This window comes from Equus przewalskii, chromosome 26 (assembly GCF_037783145.1).
Source record: "Equus przewalskii isolate Varuska chromosome 26, EquPr2, whole genome shotgun sequence".
Classification (NCBI taxonomy): Eukaryota; Metazoa; Chordata; class Mammalia; order Perissodactyla; family Equidae; genus Equus; species Equus przewalskii.
Genome location: NC_091856.1, coordinates 2,548,068 through 2,568,379, shown reverse-complemented (window position 1 = coordinate 2,568,379; position 20,312 = coordinate 2,548,068). Strand labels below are relative to the sequence as shown.

The following is a 20,312-nucleotide window of genomic DNA, read 5'->3' as shown; positions in this document are numbered from 1 at the left end:
ATAACCAACCAGTAGCTGATCCCACATGTGTGCGTGCTTCTAGGGCTGTTAGCTGAATTAGCATTTGCCCCTTATTTGACAGGTTTTTAGTCTCTGTGCTCATCATCAGAAACATCACAAGCCTTATTTATTTTTTTTGGTGAGGAAGACTGGCCCTGAGCTAACATCTGTTGCCAATCTTCTTCTTTTTGCTTGAGGAAGATTGTCACTGAGCTAACATCTGTGCCACTCTTCTTCTATTTTGTACGTGGGATGCTGCCACAGGATGGCTTGATGAGTGGAGTGTAGGTCCATGCCCAGGATCCAAACTTGCAAACCCCAGGCTGCCGAAGTGGAATGTGCCAACTTAATCACTATGCCACTGGGCCAGGCTCACATCACAAGCTTTAAAAGGTCCAAGCTTGGCCATCTATGTCTCTTTTCATCACATCCTCTGTACTCTGACTTTGACTTAAGCTTTTCTGAGTCTCAGCACTTTCTTTCCTTGTTTTTCCCATAGGATCATGGATTTTCCTGGACATTTTGAACAGATCTTCCAACAACTGAACTACCAGAGACTTCACGGCCAGCTCTGTGATTGTGTCATTGTAGTGGGGAATAGACATTTTAAAGCCCATCGCTCCGTACTGGCAGCATGCAGCACGCATTTCCGAGCCCTCTTTTCAGTGGCAGAGGGAGATCAGACCATGAACATGATCCAGCTGGATAGCGAGGTAGTGACAGCAGAGGCCTTTGCTGCCCTGATTGACATGATGTACACCTCCACCCTCATGCTGGGGGAAAGCAATGTTATGGATGTCTTATTGGCAGCCTCTCACCTGCATTTGAACTCTGTTGTTAAGGCATGTAAACATTACTTAACGACAAGGACGCTGCCCATGTCTCCCCCCAGTGAGCGCGTTCAGGAGCAGAGTGCCCGTATGCAGCGCTCCTTTATGCTGCAGCAGCTGGGACTCAGCATCGTGAGCTCAGCCCTCAATTCCAGCCAAAGTGGCGAGGAGCAGCCAGCTCCCATGAGCTCATCAATGCGCGGGAACCTGGACCAGCGGACGGCCTTCCCGATGAGACGCCTTCATAAGCGCAAGCAGTCTGCAGAGGAGCGGGCCAGACAACGCCTCCGACCTACCATGGATGAGTCTGCCATCGCCGATGTTACACCAGAGAATGGGCCATCAGGCGTTCATTCTCGGGAGGAGTTCTTTTCACCAGATTCTCTGAAAATTGTGGATAACCCTAAGGCTGATGGAATGACCGACAACCAGGAAGACAGTGCCATCATGTTTGACCAGTCTTTTGGTGCTCAAGAAGATGCCCAGGTGCCTAGTCAGTCTGATAACGCTGCTGGCAACATGGCACAGTTGTCCATGGCCTCTCGCGCAACTCAGGTTGAGACTAGCTTTGAGCAGGAGGCTGCAACTGAGAAAAGTGGTTTTCAGTGTGAAAATCCTGAGGGTGGCCTTGGTGAGAAGGAGCACATGAGAGTGGTGGTCAAATCGGAGCCCCTGAGCTCTCCAGAGCCCCAGGATGAAGTAAGTGATGTGACCTCACAAGCAGAAGGGAGCGAGTCTGTGGAAGTGGAAGGAGTTGTGGTCAGCGCCGAGAAGATAGACCTCAGCCCTGAAAGCAGCGATCGGAGTTTTTCAGATCCCCAGTCTAGCACTGACAGGGGAGGTGACATCCATATTTTGGAAGTCACAAATAACCTGGAACATAAATCCACCTTTAGCATTTCAAATTTTCTTAACAAGAGCAGAGGAAGTAACTTTAGTGCAAATCAGAACAATGATGATAATATCCCAAACACCACTAGTGACTGCCGGCTGGAGGGGGAGGCCCCTTATTTGTTGAGTCCAGAGGCTGGGCCTGCAGTTGGGCCCTCCTCAGCCCCTGGCGCTCATGTGGAGAACCCATTCAGTGAGCCTGCAGAGTCCCACTTTGTTAGGCCTATGCAGGAAGTGATGGGCCTGCCGTGTGTGCAGACTTCAGGCTACCAAGGAGGAGAACAGTTTGGGATGGATTTTTCCAGGTCTGGTTTGGGCCTCCACTCCTCGTTCTCCAGGGTAATGATGGGCTCCCCGAGAGGAGGAGCCAGTAACTTTCCATACTACCGCCGCATAGCTCCCAAAATGCCGGTTGTAACTTCTGTCAGGAGCTCACAGATCCCAGAAAACCCAGCCAGCTCCCAGTTAATGATGAATGGGGCCACGTCTTCATTTGAAAACGGCCATCCTTCCCAGCCCGGCCCCCCCCAGTTGACTAGGGCATCAGCTGACGTCCTGTCGAAGTGCAAGAAGGCCTTGTCTGAGCACAATGTCTTGGTTGTGGAGGGAGCTCGCAAGTACGCCTGCAAAATCTGCTGCAAGACTTTCCTGACCTTGACGGATTGCAAGAAACACATCCGTGTTCACACGGGTGAAAAACCCTACGCCTGCCTCAAGTGTGGCAAGAGGTTCAGTCAGTCCAGCCATCTGTATAAACACTCGAAGACGACCTGCCTGCGCTGGCAGAGCAGCAACCTTCCCAGCACTTTGCTCTGACCTCGACCTCTTGAGATAAGGCCGACGCCAGGGCTGGGACCAAAACTGAAATCTCTCTCGGTTGGTATTAATGCCGTTGAGGTTGAGGCTGCCCAGTGGCTCTCTGCAGATTCCGTTGATACTAAGTGGAGAGCTAGTGTGCGTAGTGCTCGTGCTGCTGCGTTTCTGAGTGACGTGCACGCTTTCAGAGAGGAGTGCCATCCCTGATGTCAGGTTCTTCCCTAGGGTTGCATATGCAGTCAGAAAGTAGTTTGCAATTGATGTTGTTAAAAGTGGCACATTTAAAAATTAAAAATTGAAGTGCAAAAAAATTTTTTAGCAGTTTTTGTAAAACTTTGTGAAGCATTTAATTAAATTTCCTATATCCTCTGATGGAAATATTATATACATGTACAGTGATGCAAAACGCACTTATGTGTAACCAGTGGCAACTTTGTGCCTAAGAGGAAGGCTCTTGAGGACACGCCTGTCTGCCACAAATGCTTTAAAGTCTATCATGAGCTAGTCTTAGGCCTCAGAAAGTACTGTATTTTTTTATTTTTGTCTGATTTGCAGTCACAGACACTGCACTTTGATGGTGCTGACAATGGGTCCAGAGTGAGCATTCTCTGGGCTGTTAGGTGTATATACTTTTGAAAACATCACTGTTGAATAGATGTTTTAACGGTTTTTCTGGTTTTAAAAACAAAGTTGTAAATGGAGTATGTTCTTGTAGGGAGTGACAAGTAAGATATTGTTTCTGTATGTGCTATTTTAGCAGTATTTTAACCCACTTGGATTACAAATGTTACAGTTCCATGTTTGGAAGTCAGAAAAGAGCTAGTGTTTGTCTTTGTTCTGATGACGTGGAGTCCTGTTTTGTGGGATCTTTCATGGTGCACGTTCCCTTTGCTCCATCCAGACTTCGGGGGCCAGTCCAGCCTGACCCGTCTCACCCAGTGATAGGCCCGTTCTGTGCTTCCTCTCTTCACTCTTGTGCCCCATATGCTGTCTTTTCCAGGCCTAGATGACTGTTTTCAGTTATAAACTAACCAAAAATGATGTCAGCCCGCCCTCCACTATATATACTAGAGTTTAAAAGTAGAGACCCTGCACTTTTGTTGTTGTTGCCCCAACCCAATACTGAACGTTTGAAATTGTTTGAAAGCCAAACATGGCAGTGTTCGCGGGTAAACATTTTCCAGACTCTCTAAGAGGGCTGGATAGCCCAGAACACAGAAGTCACCAAGTAGCATCTGAGACTGTTCCAGGAGACACATGGGTCACAGCCCAGGGCTCTCTAGGCCCCACTGCCTCACTTCCGCAGCCCCACCTGCCTTGTCGTCTTCTGACCCTGTGCCATCAGGGCTGTTGGTGGCACTTGTGTTAGGCTGAGCCCTGGCTCATATGCTTCCAGGGAACAGCACAGGTTCATGTGTCTCTGTGGAGCTCATGTAGTCAGTCTAATTCATACATGAACACGAGTTCATTTTTTATACAGCTTTTTTAGAGACACCAAACCATTGTGCATAATTGAGAGAAATCCTTCAGTTCTTGTTTAGAAAGCTAGGAATGTGTAGCCTAAAATAAAAGTTAGCGTGTGTTTTCTCGTAATCTACTGTGTGCAGTTACACATCTGTCTGTGGATAAACTCATAATGTTCATAGTTGGGTTTAGCATCTCCTGTGAACTGCTTCCCAGGGAGGAGAGCCAAAAGGGAAACCTCTGTGATTCCTCTCCTTCCCAGCAGACGTGGGAGACTGTCGGAGGGGATGGGGTCACCTGGGAAGCTGAGCTGCGTGCAGCTCGTCAGCAGTCATGTTCTGACTTGGACGCGAGGAGGCTCAACAACCAACCCTCTCCGTGATGTGGTGACAGTGTCTTGTGAGGAGATTAACCACGGACAACAAGAGAGGCCCTGCCTGGGCCCAGGGCGAGGAACCAGTGACACCAAGAAGAGCAGTGGCGGCCCTGCTTCCCTTCCGTCTTGAGGAGGGTGCCAGGAGGCTGCCCCTCACCTCAGTCAGGCGTAAGTGGACTTTGCTTTGGGGCCTGTCTCTGACACAGCGGCTGGAGCCCTGCCTCTCCACTGCTGGATGGAATCTGGAATCTCATCTACCTCTGTAGGCAATCAGTTTCTGCGTGTGGGAAGCAAGCTCGCGGGCCAGAGTCCTCATACATGCTGTAGCACTTAAAAAATAATCCAGAGGTTCCCTGGAAAACCAGTCCCAGGGTTCCTATGATCTCTAGTTTCTACCTGAATTATAACTGGTATTGGGTACCTGCATATTGATTGGTTAGCCTTAATTATAGCCTGGCAGCATCATTTCTGGTGATCAAATCATAAAGTTCTATCAGGGCACCCATGTCGGTGGTGCTATGCTGGTCAAAATTTGAGATTTTGAAATAAAAAATTTGTCACATACATACTTCTATCTAAATATGTGTTCTTTTCCTTTACTTAGGTTATTAAGGTTGGAACAATAAAAGGAAGCAGTGTTGCCTTCTCTGCTAACGCTGCTTTAGGCAGTAGTTTTTTACCAAGCCTCCCAGAAAATACTCTAATGCTGTCAATTAGTAACAGTCGCTGGTCGTTCCCCTCGGTGTAGTCCCTTCTGCCTTGCCCGCACTGTCTGCCTGTGAGCCGTGGCCTGTGCAAAATTTCGTGCTTGGTCCACCCAGTTTTACTTTTAGAGGGCCTGCTTAATCGTGCGCTTCCTGCCACTCCCTTACCTGCCTCCCAGGTTGGAAACTCCACTCCTCAGCTTGGCTGGGCTGGTGAGGAAGAGCTGGAACCTGATGCCTATGGCAGGAGCAGGGCCTTGGCACTGGAGGCTTGGCCTTGGGGAGGAGTGAGGTCGTGATTAGAAAAAGGGCATCCACCTGCGGGTGGGGTTGGAGGAGCAGAGGGACAAGGGAGCAAAGCCTGAAGGTGCTAATCCTAATTTTAAAATAAAAATTAAGAAACCCACCTGCCTCCAGTTATTCTTGACCCTACCTAGTTCTTTGCTGTGTATATTTAATTTGCCCTGATGGTCTGGGTAACAGATTCAAGTGCCACGGTCACAAGTGGGCTATGGTTGTCCCCACCTCAGTTATGGACACGTGAAGGAATTTGAGCAGAGGGTGAAGGGCAAGGTGTTCTGGACCGGTTCTAATAATTAAAATGCCAGAGTGAGGACTAGGCTGGGAAGCAGAACCCACACTAGGTGCCCTGATTTAGAAAAGCTAAGCAGGTGCTTGTGTCATTAGCTTCGCCCAGTTACAGACCAAGACGATCTCTCAGAGAATTATTTAATAGGATTACATACTTCTGGCTCAGAAATTTCCAACCACAAAGGGGGGCAAGCACGTCTCTCAGCACTGGTCTTCCCCTTGCAGAATCAGTACAGATTGGACTTTGGCTCCATCCTGAGGGTCTAGTCCAAGCCTGGGCACATCCAGCAGTTCCCAGGGCGCTGTTTGTCTCCTGTCTGGCTACAGCTTGAGTTCACTGGGCATCGGCTCCCCTCTCAGGCCAGCAAGCAAGTTGTTAGCTGCCAACAAGGACATGGTGTTTCGCGTTCTGTGGGTGGCACTGCCAATGTGGGGCAGGATCACTGGAAAGAGGAAGAGAGGGAGGTAAGGGGGGTGGGTCAGGAGCCTTAAACCAGGCCCTTTTTCATGGCTCAGGTTTGCCGGTAAGAAGAACAAAGAGAATCAGCCTCAGTATTCCTTGATTTGCCTTCCCTCCCACTGTCACTAAGCACTGCACTTCAGGGCTCGGGGCAGAGTAACAGAGTAAAGGGACTCCAGGCTACTGGAACTCAGACGCAAGGGTGACAAGGGGTATGTATCCTAAACACAAGAATGCCAGGCTACAAGGGGTCTTGGAGCCTGTGTAGGCCCAGCCCGTCAGTTACTGGAGGGTGAGACCAGGCGCCAGCGTAACTGTTCGTCCACACCCTGCACCCTGAGAGCAACGCCTCAGTGCTGCTGATCTACAAGAATGACAAGATGGAACGCTGCACGGCACCACTGCCTCTGGCCCCACTGCAGGGCGAGTGAGGTCACTTGTCCCCAAAGAGCACCTTTCGAAAGAGTACCCAGGGCACTGAGCTGAACTCCCAGGGCTTGGGGGGATGGAGCAGTTTTCCGGGTCATCACAGCCAAAGTTCCTTTCGGCCTGGAGTCATGGGTAGGGACAGGAGCATTTCCCAGGGCTACAATAGGAGCATTCACTGCGGGGAAGGCGGCTAATGACCCTCTCTTTGGGTCTCCATTCCAGAATGTAAATAAAGGACATGGACTGGCCAGACAACCTAAGGCCCTTAGCACTCAGTTATGTATTAGCCCGGAGGCAGAAACCACACCAGTACCTGAATCGAGAACTGAATACAAAGAACTATTAATTAGGTAACTGAGGAGTCTAAAAAGAGAACACTAAGCCTGCGGTTCTGAGTGTGGTCCCCGGCCCAGCAGCACACTCAGGCCCTACCCCAGACCTCCGGAAGCAGAAGCCCTTGGGGGCCAGCACGCTGCATGGGATCAGTTCCTCCAGGTGGCTGATGAGCATGAAAGCTTGAGAACCTTGCACTGAAGCATCCACCTCCCCAGGGCTGGGGGGCAGAGGGAAAAGGAGGGAGTGTTAAGACGGAAGGAAGGGCCCCTCTGGAGCTGCGCTCAGCCCTCTGTGGCTGGGGCACTGACTGGCTGTGGCCCGTGTCTGAGGAGGCACGATGGTTAACCACATGCTGGAAAGTTGCAAGCTGGCTTCACCAGCCGCTACAGAAGGAACTGCTGCTGCATGCCGCTCACAGGCAGACAGGTGGGAGGGAGCTGGGGCCTGCTGCCCCCAGCATCACCCTGACAGGGCCCAGCAGAAATGGGGTGTGCAGAGTCCCACCCCCTGCGCCACAAAGCAGAATACACAAGGGTGGGTTTGGAACCAAGACAACAGCTTAATAACTGGCACAAGTTACAGATATTGGTATTGTAATTACACTAATTTCTCACACTTGAACTGCTAACAGTAATTTATAGTAACGGGTCTTACCCATGACTAGCTATGGATATAAGACATGAAGTCAATCCACTTTTTCTTTTTTTGGTGAGGAAGATTGACCCTGAGCTAACATCTGTTGCCAATCTTCCTCTCTTTGCTTGAGGAAGATTGTCGCTGAGCTAACATTGGTACCAATCTTCCTCTGTTTTGTATGTGGGATGCTGCCACAGCATGGCTTGATGAGTGGTGTGTAGGTCTGTGCCCAGGATCCAAACCTGCAAACCCTGGGCCGCTGAAGCAGAGCACGCAAACTTAACCACTGCGCCACTGGGCCAGCCCCTAATCCACTGTTTTTAAATAATATAATACATTCACTCCTTTAGGGACATGCTCGGGAGGCTCTCCCCTACATTGTTATGTACCAGTGTCACTAGTAGCACAAACATTTACGGTCCCTGAGTGTGTCCCTTTGTGTTTGGTACTGCTCGTGGTAGCCTCATACCCAGCCCCTCCAGACCACCTTTAACCACCGTGGTCCTCTGTGACTGCACTGGAAAAGCGCAGTTCTTACCACAGTTCTTCAGGGTCAGGAGAGGGTGGTCTGTAGGCAGTGGTTCTGGGGTCGTCACATCCAGTCCAGCAGCTGCAATCTGACCGCTGGCCAAGGCCTGGTACAAGTCATCCTGGTTTACCACGTCTCCCCTGGGAACGATGGTGGTGATGTGGGTGCCCCGAAGTTCCCTCTGCCCAGGCCGCTTTTAGGGCATAACAACCCCAGAATGAATTTTCCCACCCACTTAGCTCTTGGCACTGACTTTTAAGGCAATAAGTCTTATTGTATACTTATTTATAGTAAGTCAGTAGAGTAATACAGGTCTTCTAATCAGAGAACCCCAGCTCTGCCACTTTCTAGCTGTGTGACCTTGGGCAAGTGTCTCAAATACTGTGTGTCAGGCTCCTCTGTAAGACAGGGGGAACACCAGCCAGCTCCCGGGAGGGCTGGGAGGATTAAAGCTCACTGTCAGGCACTATTGCATGGACAGGGCCCGGGAGTGGGCATCAGTGTGGGACCCCATCCAGGTGTTTCTGATGTGGTGGGTCCCCAGACCCTCCCCGAGACCCACTGCAGCATGCCATCAGGCAGCTGCCTAGCCGAGGGCAGAGACACAGGATGCACCCAACTACGTCGACCTGAGTGAGCAGCCTTCCTGCCTGTGACTGAGCCACCGCAGTGAAGAGCCGGTCTGCTAGACTCGCTGTTGCGCACTAAGTACTACTCGTGCCATAATCAATACTGCAGCGTCCTGCACAGGCCTGGGTGCGTGGAGGTGTGCAGGCAACGGGAGCTGTGGCGCTGGGGCCATCAGCGGGAGCCCTGGCTCCTGCATCTTTCCCTCCTCTTCCAGGTCACCTCCTTTATAGCTAAACCGCAGTAATTCAGGCACCTTTGGGGTGGAGAGCACTGGGGGTGACCTCATCCAATCCCTTCTCTCATCTTTGTTGACTTCCAATCTGATTTAAGCAGGTACAAAGGGCACCAGCTAGGAAGGGGCCGCAGTGGCAGAGAGGGAAACTGTGCTCCCATAACATGCCCAGTGGCCTGAAAGCAGCCTGGGGACGTTTTGATGAACCAAGACAACTGGGTTTTGGGTCTGCCTTCCCAGGAGCACAAAGGTTCAAGCTGTTCCTGACTTACACAGACAGACCCAGGCGCAGTGCAATGGCAGGTTAGCCTCCGAAGGGCTGTTAAGATGGTGAAGTCCAACCCTTTGTGGTACAGAGGAACACAGCCTGCCCAGCTTCCCGGTAACTCGCTGCTCTCATGCCTTCACTCCCTGAACCAACTCTGCTATGTGTCCGGCCCTGAGCAAGGCTGGGTACTGCTGGGAACAAGACAGGCCCGGCCCTGCTCTGCGGCTCTTCCTCGCTCCCAGCCTGGGGAGCTCTCTGGGGCCTTGACTCTATTTCTGAGCTGGCTGTTTGGCTGGTATGGAGCGTAGCGAGCTCAGCCATGGAGAAGAAAAACCTTAGATCACAGCAGCAGGGACAGCCCTTCTTGAGGCTTGCCTGGTGACCCAGGGGTGTCAGGCGGCCCCAGGTTACCTGCTGATGTTGACAAACACAGCCGTTGTCTTCATCTGCTGGAAGAACTCCTTGTTGCAGAGCCCCTTGGTTGCAGGCGTTAAGGAGCAGGCCACGATGACGAAATCAGACTCAGCGGCCAGCTGGGGGATGGACACTGGGGGAGGGCAGGGCTCCATGAGATGCTGAGTCCCAGGTTAGGGACAGCAAGAGTGCAGGAGACCAGACCTGTCTTTCCCTCTCCCATAATGGAAACTCCCAAAATGCTTCCTGAAGGCCTTGTCTCTACCTGGACAACTCTTATAATTATACGAAGTTGACAGCAACTCGTGGGATCCTGGCATCTTACATCATTCATCCAACCCACTGGTCTAACAGATGGGGAAATTGAGGCCAGAGACGGGCAGGATCTTGTTCAAGGTCACACAGTGGGATCTGGGCCATTCTGGCTTTCACTAACTTCACGGCCCAATGTGCCAACAGGGTGAGGAAGGGCCGAAACCCAGCCTGCCCTCTGCTCACCACACTGTGCACCTGCCTGAGGGCTGGATCCACCTGGACGCGAGGCTGCGGGGCATGGCTCCCAGTTTATGAAGGAAGCTGTGAGTGAAAGTTCCCAGCAATTCCTTACATCTGCCCCCGTCCCCACTGCTCCGCCAGGTGCTCCCTGAGTGGCCTCTGTGTCCAGAAGCAGGTGGGTTAGATAATACCCACGGGACACCATGGGCCCCGGACACACCTGGAGCTCTGCATTCTGCCTGCAAATGCTGCTATCACACAAAACAGGGAGAGCCCTTGAACTGAGCCACAGGGGCCTCCCCTGGAGGTCCAGGGCTTACTCACCAAACTCCGCCTGGAGCGCTGCTGCCTCCTGAGGCCTGGGCTGGCGCCCGGCGTACAGAAACCTCTGGACGCCGAACGGTTTCAGACGCTGAGCAACAGCCTGGCCTGGAGACAAGGAGTCAGAGTCATGGCTTGTTCCGAAGCCCTCAGAGGGCGGGGTGGCACCCTGCAGCTCCAGGGATAGTGAGCCCCGTGGGGGGTGCGGGGTGAGTGGGTTCTTTCATCCGCAAGGTCCCAGCTTTAACTGGTCCTGCCCCAGTGTAGCCAGCCCCCAGCCAGCCTACACTGACCTCAGGGGTCCATGTGACAGCCCTTCAGACATCTGGAAGCAGCACCACAGCTCCTCTGTGGCTGTGACTAGCTAACGCTGTCCTCACGTGGCCCCAGCCATCTTGAGGCTCATTTGCTAAACTTTCCTGAGAACTGGACCCAGCATCCCAGGAGAGATCTGACCAAACAGTCCCCTCCCTCCTTCTGGACCCTCTGCTTTTGTTAATGCAGCCCCAAACCTCGTTTGACGTTTTGGTGGCATTGCCAGCTTGCCCCAGATCTGTAAGACCTTTTCACAGCTGCTGCTTCTGGCACAGGCTCGGGCAGTTGGGTTTTCAGACTCAGAACATGGCCCAGAGCTGGTGGGCTCCTCCAGGCAACTCTCTGGTGTGAGAGGCAGGGCTGCTAGCTGGCCAGATCATCCACTCTCCATCCTCACTCTCACTTCTGCACCAGGCAGGAGGCCAGAGAGCCATGAGGGCTGCCTGGCTGAGCAAAAGCCTTTATGCCAGACTTCTCCAAATGGGGGCCACAGGAGAAAAAAGCTCCGCCTCGTCTGCAGAATTGCAGGTAAGTTCTGCCCACTGGACCCTCTGGTTCCTGACTTGAGGCTTTACAAGTCAAATGCCTTCCAGAACCCAGGCCTAGGGGAGCACGGGCTCTCCCACAGTAAACCCCCTAAGGCCCCACCCAGCCAGTATCGCTTTCATCTGTTCTGCAGGGAGCTGCAGTCACGAGGAACCCTGGCTCTTATAACTCGCTTCTGTCATCTCGTGAAGTCTTAAGGAATTCCTGGGGTTTTCTGCCTGTGTTTTCTGAAGCTGCGTCTTTTTTGAGGGACATGCCCGTTGCACACCAAGTGCACTGATAACACGCAGTTACAGTGGCCCTTTCCAAACCATGATTGTCAGCATCCAGACGCGGGGTGCCGGAGACTCAAACCAAGCCACGAGAGGCGGGCGGGCACACAGAAGGGGGGCCTTACCTATGCGCCCCAGCCCGACGATGCCGACGGTGCTCTGCGAGAGGCCATAGCCACACATCCACATGGGCTTCCACGAGGTCCAGCCACCGCTGAGGAGAGGGAGAGCGGCAGGTGAGAGGCCCGAGCCCTGGGCAATGACGAGGGCCCACCACACAGACCCAGCACCTCTGGGCAGGGGCTGTGGTCCGAAGGGTAGACCCCGTCCTCCAGGCCTGTGAGTCCACTGTGTGGCCTGAGTTACAGCCACAGCCACCTGGTGCCACGGACAAGCAGCAGGAACGACTCGTCCTGCAAAGCCATCAAGGACACAGAATCTGATGGCTAGAAGGGGCCTTAGCGGTTCTCATCCCAATGTGCAGATGGGGAAACTGAGACCTGAAAGGGTGACCTGTCTGAGGTCACACAGCCAGGGCAGAGCTGGGAGCAGCAGGTAGCAAACTCGGGATATGAGATTCCAAAACCAGTGTTCTCAGCACTCCAAGGAAATAACAAAACGTAAAGGCACAGGCCCACCCCCCGCTGCTCAGGGTAGACGGGCACGGAGCCTGGCTTGAGCCGCCTCCAATGAGGCTGCTGACTCGGTGTTCAGGAGGGTGAGCGCACATTCAGCCCTGCGTCTAACCAGCCCCACGCTGCCATCCAGCCCCCGCCCTGCCACGTCCCCCGAAGCCCAGGCTGCGGGCCCACATCCTCAGAGGGGTTGCATTTAAAGCCGCCTCACCTTTGCTCAGGCCGGTCCTGCACCTGGAAAGCCCTCCCCAACTCTGGATATACAGACCCAGATCCCTGATCTGAACCCTCAGGCCAGACTGTTCAAACGTTTGGACTTTAGAAAGATGTGCACGTGCTGTACTCTGTGAAACGCCTCTGCAGCAGCAGGGCAGCACCTGTATCCCATGCACGGGCGCGTCTGCAGCAAGACATGCCCACACCCAGCCTGCCTTGGGGGGGACAAACCACAAACAGCATCCTCTTCGTCCCACCAGGAGGGTCAGGAAACAACCTTCAGTTTCCAGAGCTCTGTGGATTTTTGCCTTGCATGAGTGATGGCAGACCTGGCCCTCTAAGTGCTCAAGAGGACGCCCCCCGCCTCAGCCTCCCTCCGTTCCTCACCAACCAGGCCAGATTTACCTGTCCCTCCTTTACTTCTCTCGCAAGTTCCCTTCACGCCCTGTGCACTTCAGCTCCGCCGTGTACTACAGTATTTTGGCTGAGTCTGTCCCCCCTCACTAGATGGGGCACATCTGGGGACAGGGATACCATCTGGGCCAGGGGGACACTGGGTGCCCAGGAACCAGCTGCTGAGCAGAGCCGACTTTCCCACCAGGCCTTCACTCACTTCTTCACTTCCTCGATGGCCTCCGGCAACCTGCGACAGGTGGTGAGCAGCAGGGAGACGGCGAGTTCCGCCGTGGCATCTGTGAGGACATCTGGGGTGTAGCCCACACGGATCCCACTGTGAATCAAACGTGTGATAGTGACACTGGCCTCCAGCACCTTCACCAATTTCTACTGCTATGACATTTCCATGGGGCTGCTCGGCTCCCTCTTTGCACTGCCTGCCGGGGAGCTCAGAGCTGTAAATGAGCGCTCAGGAAATGGTCAGCCCTCACTCCCATTTCAATTATTTCCCACTTTGAGAAGGATATGAAGATGAAAGATCAGAGTCCAAACTCCGGGGCAACTATTTAATCTTTCTGAATTTCCTTATCTAAAGAGGGAAATAATACTTGCCTTTTCTACTTCAAGGGGTTGCTGCAGAGGTCAAAAAAGATAACGGATGTGAAAGGCTGAACCTGGACAGATGTCACCCACTGTTTCTGACCAGTGTACATGTAGGCAGATTTTATCATGAGCCACCTTGCATTTTCACTGAATAGTCGGGAGATAAGAAGTGAAAACAAATAAATACTTGGCTCCTCTTCCTCCCTCTCCACGGGTGACCCCTCACTCCAGGCCTCCTTCCAGAGCCCAAGCTGCATTTACCGCTTCTTGATTTCATCCAAAGCCAAGTGGTCGACACCCACGGACAGTGTGCTGATGACTTTAAGATTGGCTCCTGTTGTGCAGAAAGAGCATCGTTTGTATCTTTCCTCGTGGGATCCAGAGCCTTCCCACGTGCCACACACGGGCTCAGAGGGGCAGGCCTGCTCAAGGTCACAAAAGCAAGGCTACAGCAGGGCGAGGGCCCAGGCCTCAGGTGCTCTCCCCACACCTGCCTGCCTCCATGCCACGGTCTTTGCCCTCCTGGGGCCTCCCTCCAGGGATTCAGAGCCAGGAGAGAGAGGCAATGCGCATGCCAGGCAGAGCCGCACACAACTGCTTCCTCTGGCCTGGTACTGCAGGCCTCAGGACTCCGAGCGTCACTGCAGACGCACCTGGGGAGCTGGCAGCAGCAGCCTGACATGCCCCACAGAGCCAGGACATCCTCGGAGTCCTCCCGGCCCCGCCTAGTGCACCCACCTGCAGCCTCCAGGAGCCTCTTGTCCACGCGGTCAGAGAGGAGGCAAAGCAGGCCGTGGGCCCCGGTCATGCCTCGCTCCAGCTCCTGGCTGGGGATGGGCTCATCCGAATCCCACTCCTCCACCTCACAGCTGAAGGCAAAGGAAAGACCACTCAGCCGCAGGGGAGAGGCGCAGACAACCGCAGGCCCCCCGAGTCCTCCAGGCCACGTCTGCAGGCCCCCTCAGAGCGCGAAACAGGGCCTTCTGCTTGCTCTGGGCCTAGGCTGCCTGGGGCTGGCTGAGGCAAGTAGGGTCAGGCATGGGCAACCGGAGAACTGCCCTGAGCGGGGCTGAAGGGTGAAGGGCTGTCACAGAGCAGAGGGCTGACAAGAGCCTAAACTGAAAGAAGAAAGTCACGGGGACAGCCTCAGCTCATGCAAGGAAGAGCTTTCCCACTCTCACAGGAGGCCTCGTGGGCAGGGAGCCCCCTCTCGGGGTGGCCAGCTGTGAGGAAGGCCAGCGGCAGGGGCAGGGGTCCATATCAGATGCCGCTTGGATCCACATCCAGTTGCACGTCCTATCCTATGAGCCCATGAAATGGAAAACTCTTTACTTGGACTTGGCCAGGACGGACAAGATCAAAGCCAGTCCACACAGAGCAGTTCCAGGGCGCACTGGGCAGCCCCCCAGCCCTGCCACTGCCACCGAATTCAGCGCAGTCAACATGGATGGAGCATCTTCACGTGCAAGACACAGTGCGGCTGCTGGCACCTCGGGGAGCACCCCACTGCAGCACCGCCAGCCCAGCACAGGCCACCTTTTGTCCTCCTTTCCACCAGCACGGCACCCGGTGCCACAGCAGTGTGAGCTGCTGCCGTTATTGCCCTTGTTTCTGCTGCCCCTCTTCCCGCTCAACGCTTGGTGCACGAGAGATCCTCAGCAAAGGCTGTGGCGCACTGAACTAAATAAACGCATCTCCTTTTCCCCTGGCACTGGTTTCTGAAGCTAGGCTCCATCTGCTCCCTGCCTGGCACTGGCGGTGTATGGTGTATAGCGCAGGGTTCAGACTGCAGTCAGACGAGCTGAGTTCAAATCCCAGCTCTGCCACACGCAGAGCTGTGTGACTGTGGGCAAGGTGCTTAACCTCTCCATTTTTCTTATAGTACCAACTTCACAGGATTAAACTAATTGCAAGGATTAAAAGAGTTCATGTATATGAAACACCTGGCAGGGCTGGCATGCAGGGTTCAATTTAATAAGGGTCATGAAACTCCCCTGCCCACTGGCCAAAGGGACCAGGCCAATGGCTGCCAAGGTCCCTGACCCTGCCAAAGGTGACCTCGGAGACTAAAGGATTAACAGCCTGAACCCTGCGTTGGGGCGGTCCCTCTCCCCAGGCCGATGACCAGGAAGGGCTCCAGCCCTTTCCCCCACCCCCATGCAAGTGCCAGGGAAGTTGCAGGTCCCGGCGTCACTGCAACCGGCCTGGAGAAAGCTAGCCCCAGAGAACTTTCTCTAAGCGTCCCCAAAACTCCAACACTGTCCCGGCCGGGCGCAGGGTAGAAAGTCCGGCCAAGGCCCAAGCGCGGGATCCCGGCTTTCTGACCCTGGGACCGCCCCAGCCTCCCCAGTGAAAATAGCTGGGGCCTCCGGAGACAGCCCCGGGCGCTCCCAAAGGCGCGCCTGGAGACGCTGAGTCACGCCGGGTGCAGGGGTGCCCGGGATCGGGGGCCGGGGACCCGCAGGCCCCTCCGCGCCGCCACCCCAGCCCGCGCCCGGACGGAGGGGACTCGGCGCGCGCAGCGGCGCGGGAAGCCGGGCTCTTACTCTGCGGCGCGGGCGAGCGCGGCCCGGCCCTCGGGGGGGATCCTGCGGGTGACAAACACCTTCATGAGTCGCGGTGGCCTCATGCAACCTGCAGCCGCAGGACCCTGACCCGACCGGCTGGCCGGAAGCGGGACGCGACGCGGGGCGCGGCCTCGGAAGGGGCGGGGCCGGGCTGGCGGGGGCGGGGCACGGGTGGGCCGCGGGTGGGCCTCGAGTGGGGCGGGTGGGATTGTAGCTGTGCGGCGACTGTGCGTGTCTGGGGCCGGTGGCAGTGACGATGTCTTTGTGTGGGGTGTGACTGTGAGGCTCCGAGTGTGAGTGCCTTGTGCAGCTGTGGGTGTGTGATCAACTGTTACTCGAGCTGAGGCCGGTTCCAGCCTCATGCTTTGGCCCTTGGTCCCCAGGGCCTCTGAGCACCCACTGGCCCAGAGCCTCCGAGACTGGCAGGTGTGTGTGGGGTTGGGGTTAGTAAAAGGGCATCAGGGGAGAGTCCTGTGTGAGCGTGTGTGGATGTCTGTCAGGGAGCTGACAGCTGTCAGAATGTGTCTGTGGTGTGGGAGGGGCATGCAGTCAGGGCCCATACCCCTTGCCAGGGTGTTGATGCGCTGGTCATCCTCGCTAGGTCTGTTCCATCATGGCCACACTGTTCCAGGCAGGGGCCCTTGGTCACACACACTGGGCTCTGAGCCTGGCCTATTGTGCATACTCAGGAGGCTGGACCAGGATAGTCTGAATCTTAATATTTGGTGCAATTTCCCACATGAAGCCCACAGTTTTGAGGGGCTTAATTGGTTGTGAGCTCCCCAGCTTGCTGGGCACTGCTGACTAACTGGAGGTGGGTCATGCAGAGGGCCAGGCCAAGGTGCTGGGGCCATGTGGGTCATGGCAGAGCCCGGGTCTGCAGGCAGAGGGACCTGGGTCTGAGTCTCGGCTCTGCCGCTTACCAGCTGTGTGGTCGTGTTGATGTGCATCAAGGCTGCCCCAGGTAGAGAAGCCCAAGGTGACCTGGCCTACATGCCGATCTATATGACCCAAGGATTTTATGGTGTGGATTAAGGCTGCCCCAGGGAGAGAAGCCCAGGGCATCCTCGCCTACATGCCGATCTATATGACCAGATTCGTATCTAAAGTTATATGACCACACAATAACTGGACCCCATCTGCACTGAAACCATTTAATGACTTTTTACATTGTCTTTTCTTTTTCCAGTAAAAATAAATCACATACCCGTGCCTTATAAATTTAGCCCTAACCCTCAACACATTGCAGCAGCAGCTCTGACTGCCCATGGGTCCTGCCCCCATGCTATTCCACACTATTCTCTAAATAAAAGAGCACTACTGCCAGACCTTGAGAGTCCAAGAAATCTTTCTTTCAACTCCTCGGCTCGCCGTCCCCGCATCAGTGTCAGCTCACATCCTCTTCCTAAGCCTGTTCCTAAAGTGGGGTTCTGAGCCTTACCTTGGGGGTATTGTGATTGCTAAACATTCGCCCGAGCCCTGGGCCATGCCAGCTGTTCCTCAGCACCCAGGCCGTGGAGGAGAGGGCTGAGGGCCACAGGCTCTGGACCCAGGCTGCCTGCGTTTACATGTCAGCTCCGCCACCCACTAACAACAAGTCATTACGCTCCTGGGCGCCTCGGTTTCCTCATCCGTAAAAGGGGAGAACCTGCCCCCTGGCTTGTTGAGAGGATGAATTCTGGATAGTGCTTATGACAGCGTGTAACACACAGAGTGGGTGCTCGACCAATAGCAACACAGCCCAGGAAACCCACGCTCCGGTCTCCCGGGGCCAGCAGTTGGTCAGAGAGGCAGACGCTGAAGCCAGACTCAGGACAAGTGGGGGGCTCCACTGGCTTCATCCCTGCCTGAGGCTGTTCCAGTACTTGCTCCCAGGCCTGGGAGCCCCCAGAGAGCGAAAGTCCTGCCTGGTGGTCTCCTCTCGGCTGATTTTATCTGAATCCATTCTGCCCCTGCGGGGCCCAGAAAGGAGACAGGGACAGAGAGGTGACATCTCCAGCTTGGCATCACACAGCAAGTTGCCAGAGCGGCCCGAGCTGCCCCCAGGCCACCTGGATCCCTGGCCAGTGCTGCACCCCCCAAGTAACACGTTAATAAATGTCTTACCCACCAACCGGTATCTGCACTGCCAGGCCACGTCAGGGACACTTTCTGAAATACCTCAAACACTGACACAATGAGCTGTCTTTCTGTCCCCAGGCCAGGCCCTGTGGGGGACAGCACAGCCCTGTGGCTCCATCCTCTGTTAATCAGTGGTGTGGTGAGACCAGAGCCCAGCTCCTCCCTCACACCAGGACAGACGAAGACACTTGGCAAGTCTGTCCACCAGGGGCAGGAGGGGGCATGACATGTCAGTGGGTCCCCTCCCTGAAGGCAGAACACCCAGCTGGCACTCAGTCAGTGCTGCTGGGTAGGCATGAGCCGGCACATGGAGCTAGCTGAGGGCCCAGGAGGAGGGACCCAGTGAACTGGTGGGGAGAGGAAGGATCCGAACTGGAGAGGGGTCGGAGGCCTGACCCGGGCTTCACTGGGCAAACCCAGCATGGAACAAGGAGCTAAGATTCACAGAGCTCTTCACAAGTTCCAGGCACTGTCCTCAGCGCTGTGCGTGGGAACTCACTAATTTCAACGTCTCAACGCCCTGGAAGGCACGGACTGTTGCTCTCCCCACTGCACAGACGAGGAAGCTGAGGGCACAGACGCTGAAGCCATTGCTTAAAGGTCACACAGCTACTAAGAGGCAGAACCGGGCACCCTGCCTCCAGACCCGAGCTCTCAAGCCCCACGCAAGCCTTGTGGGAGTGGGGAGGCTGTCTTAGTCCCTTTGGGCTGTGAAAACAAAATACCGCAGACGAGGTGGCCAGCCAGTCTATGGTACATTTGTCTTAGTGACGTGTAGGAACTGTTTGTGCAATAAGGAAATTAGCCCTTTGTCTGTAATATGCATTGCAAATATGATCTTTCCCCCACTTTATTGTCTTATGATTTTGTTAATTATTTTTAATGCAGAATTTTTAAATTCTTGTGGCCTCCAGGTTTGTCACACACGGTGTATCCTAGTGCATCTATTGCCTTGTAATGAATTATCCCAAAACCCAGTGGCTCACAGCAACAGCAGTCACTTTGTTACGGTCAGTGGTGGGTGTGGAGGCTGGCCGGGGCCGGCGCCGTGTTCTCGCGCAGGCTGTCTCCGGCCGTGTGGCCGTGTGGTAGCTGGGCTGGAGCCGGCGGAAGGCTTCCTGGCTCGCAGGTGTGCGCGCTGATGCTGGCTGGCAGCTGGGCCCCTGGCTGGCTGCTGGCCCGCCCGTCTCCATGGGACCTCAGCATGTGGCCCGGGCCACTCCAAGGGGCAGAAAGGGGAAGTTCTCAGTCTCCTACAGCCTGAGCCTGGCCGTGGCCCTGCCTCACTGCTGCTGTGTTCTGTTGGTCACACGGTCACAGAGCCCAGATCCCAGATCCCAAGACCTCTTGATGGGAAAAGTATGAAAGAATTTGGGGGCTGTGTTTTAAAGTTGCCACGCATAAAAAGGCCTTTCTCACATTGGGTTTAGTTTTTAAAAATATATATCTCATGCTTTCTAGACCTGGTACTTTTATGGTTTAAATTTTTACTGAAATTTTAATCCATATTTTTTTCAGAGAACTAGCAAGCTGTTCAACACCTTTATGAAATCATCCATCTTTCCCCACTGATCTGGAATTCTCTCGCTCTCATAGACCAGATCTGGTGTCCTGGGGTCTTTTTTTAACTGCCTGTCCTGTCGTGTCCTGTGGAGCGCTCCCTCTGGTCGTATGGTAAAGGCGTGTTGTTTAAGCCGCTGAGTCTGTGGGCATGCATCACGCAGCAATGGTGCGCCAGCACAGGCGAGGACACATCTGAGGGCCCTTCAGAAGGAGAAAGGTGGGAGCTGTGGCTTGTGTCATTTCCCAGGCTTTGTGAGAGCAAGGCTGGCCCAGAGGGTCTGCCTCCGCCGCAAACAGCCAGATGGCAGCAGGCAAAGCACTTCTTCTGTCTGGTCCTTGGTTTCTAAACCACAGACTGGGGACAATCGCTGCCTGTCATGGTGGATGGTCGGCACTGAGCCCGGGGCCGGGCCTCAGGGAAACGCTGACAGACAGTATTGATGTTCATCCTTACCCCTTTGCCAGGGGGAGAAAACAGGCCCAAGCCACGTCCACATCCATGACGGGCACTGCCTGCCTCCCTGTGCCCACTGGCTTCACTGCCCACAGCTGTGGCATTTGCTGCCTGCAGCCCCTGCCCTGCCTTGGGCCCTGGACCCCTCCTGCCCTTGGTCCGGGGTGCCGTGTGCTCAGGGCTCTTGGCCTACGTCAGCCTG

At 54.7% G+C, this 20,312-nt stretch overlaps 2 protein-coding genes across 5 annotated transcripts in view; one reads left to right on the top strand and one right to left on the bottom strand.

Moving 5' to 3' along the window:
- The window catches only part of ZBTB5 (zinc finger and BTB domain containing 5), a 38,470-nt gene extending 33,513 nt beyond the window's left edge, over positions 1-4,957 (top strand). For all 3 annotated transcript variants that reach the window (XM_070596291.1, XM_070596290.1, XM_070596292.1), the window contains exon 2: positions 500-4,957. In XM_070596291.1, the coding sequence (XP_070452392.1) occupies positions 504-2,537 (2,034 nt within the window). In that variant the 5' untranslated portion in view covers positions 500-503 and the 3' untranslated portion in view covers positions 2,538-4,957. The remainder of the gene's footprint in view (positions 1-499) is intronic.
- Positions 4,958-5,796: 839 nt separating this feature from the next.
- Positions 5,797-16,235, bottom strand: GRHPR (glyoxylate and hydroxypyruvate reductase). 2 transcript variants are annotated; one of them, XM_008534930.2, is made up of 9 exons: positions 15,952-16,235; positions 14,144-14,274; positions 13,667-13,739; positions 13,020-13,136; positions 11,681-11,769; positions 10,426-10,530; positions 9,604-9,739; positions 8,072-8,202; positions 5,797-6,115 (listed from the first exon to the last, which is right to left on the bottom strand). In XM_008534930.2, the coding sequence occupies exons 1-9, from the start codon at positions 16,032-16,034 to the stop codon at positions 5,994-5,996; spliced, it is 987 nt and encodes a 328-aa protein (XP_008533152.2). In that variant the 5' UTR covers positions 16,035-16,235; the 3' UTR covers positions 5,797-5,993. The 2 variants fall into 2 exon arrangements, with proteins under 2 accessions (XP_008533152.2, XP_070452395.1); XM_070596294.1 differs by having other exon boundaries at positions 16,011-16,107.
- Positions 16,236-20,312: the final 4,077 nt, after the last annotated feature.

Coding starts and splice junctions, on each gene's coding strand:
- GRHPR (XM_008534930.2), bottom strand. CDS start 16,034: ATGAGGCCACCGCGACTCATGAAGGTGTTTGTCACCCGCAGGATCCCC. Junction 13,740..14,143: donor GAGGCTCCTGGAGGCTGCAG/GTGGGTGCACTA, acceptor TCTGCACAACAG/GAGCCAATCTTAAAGTCATC. Junction 10,531..11,680: donor CGTCGGGCTGGGGCGCATAG/GTAAGGCCCCCC, acceptor CCTTGTCTCCAG/GCCAGGCTGTTGCTCAGCGT.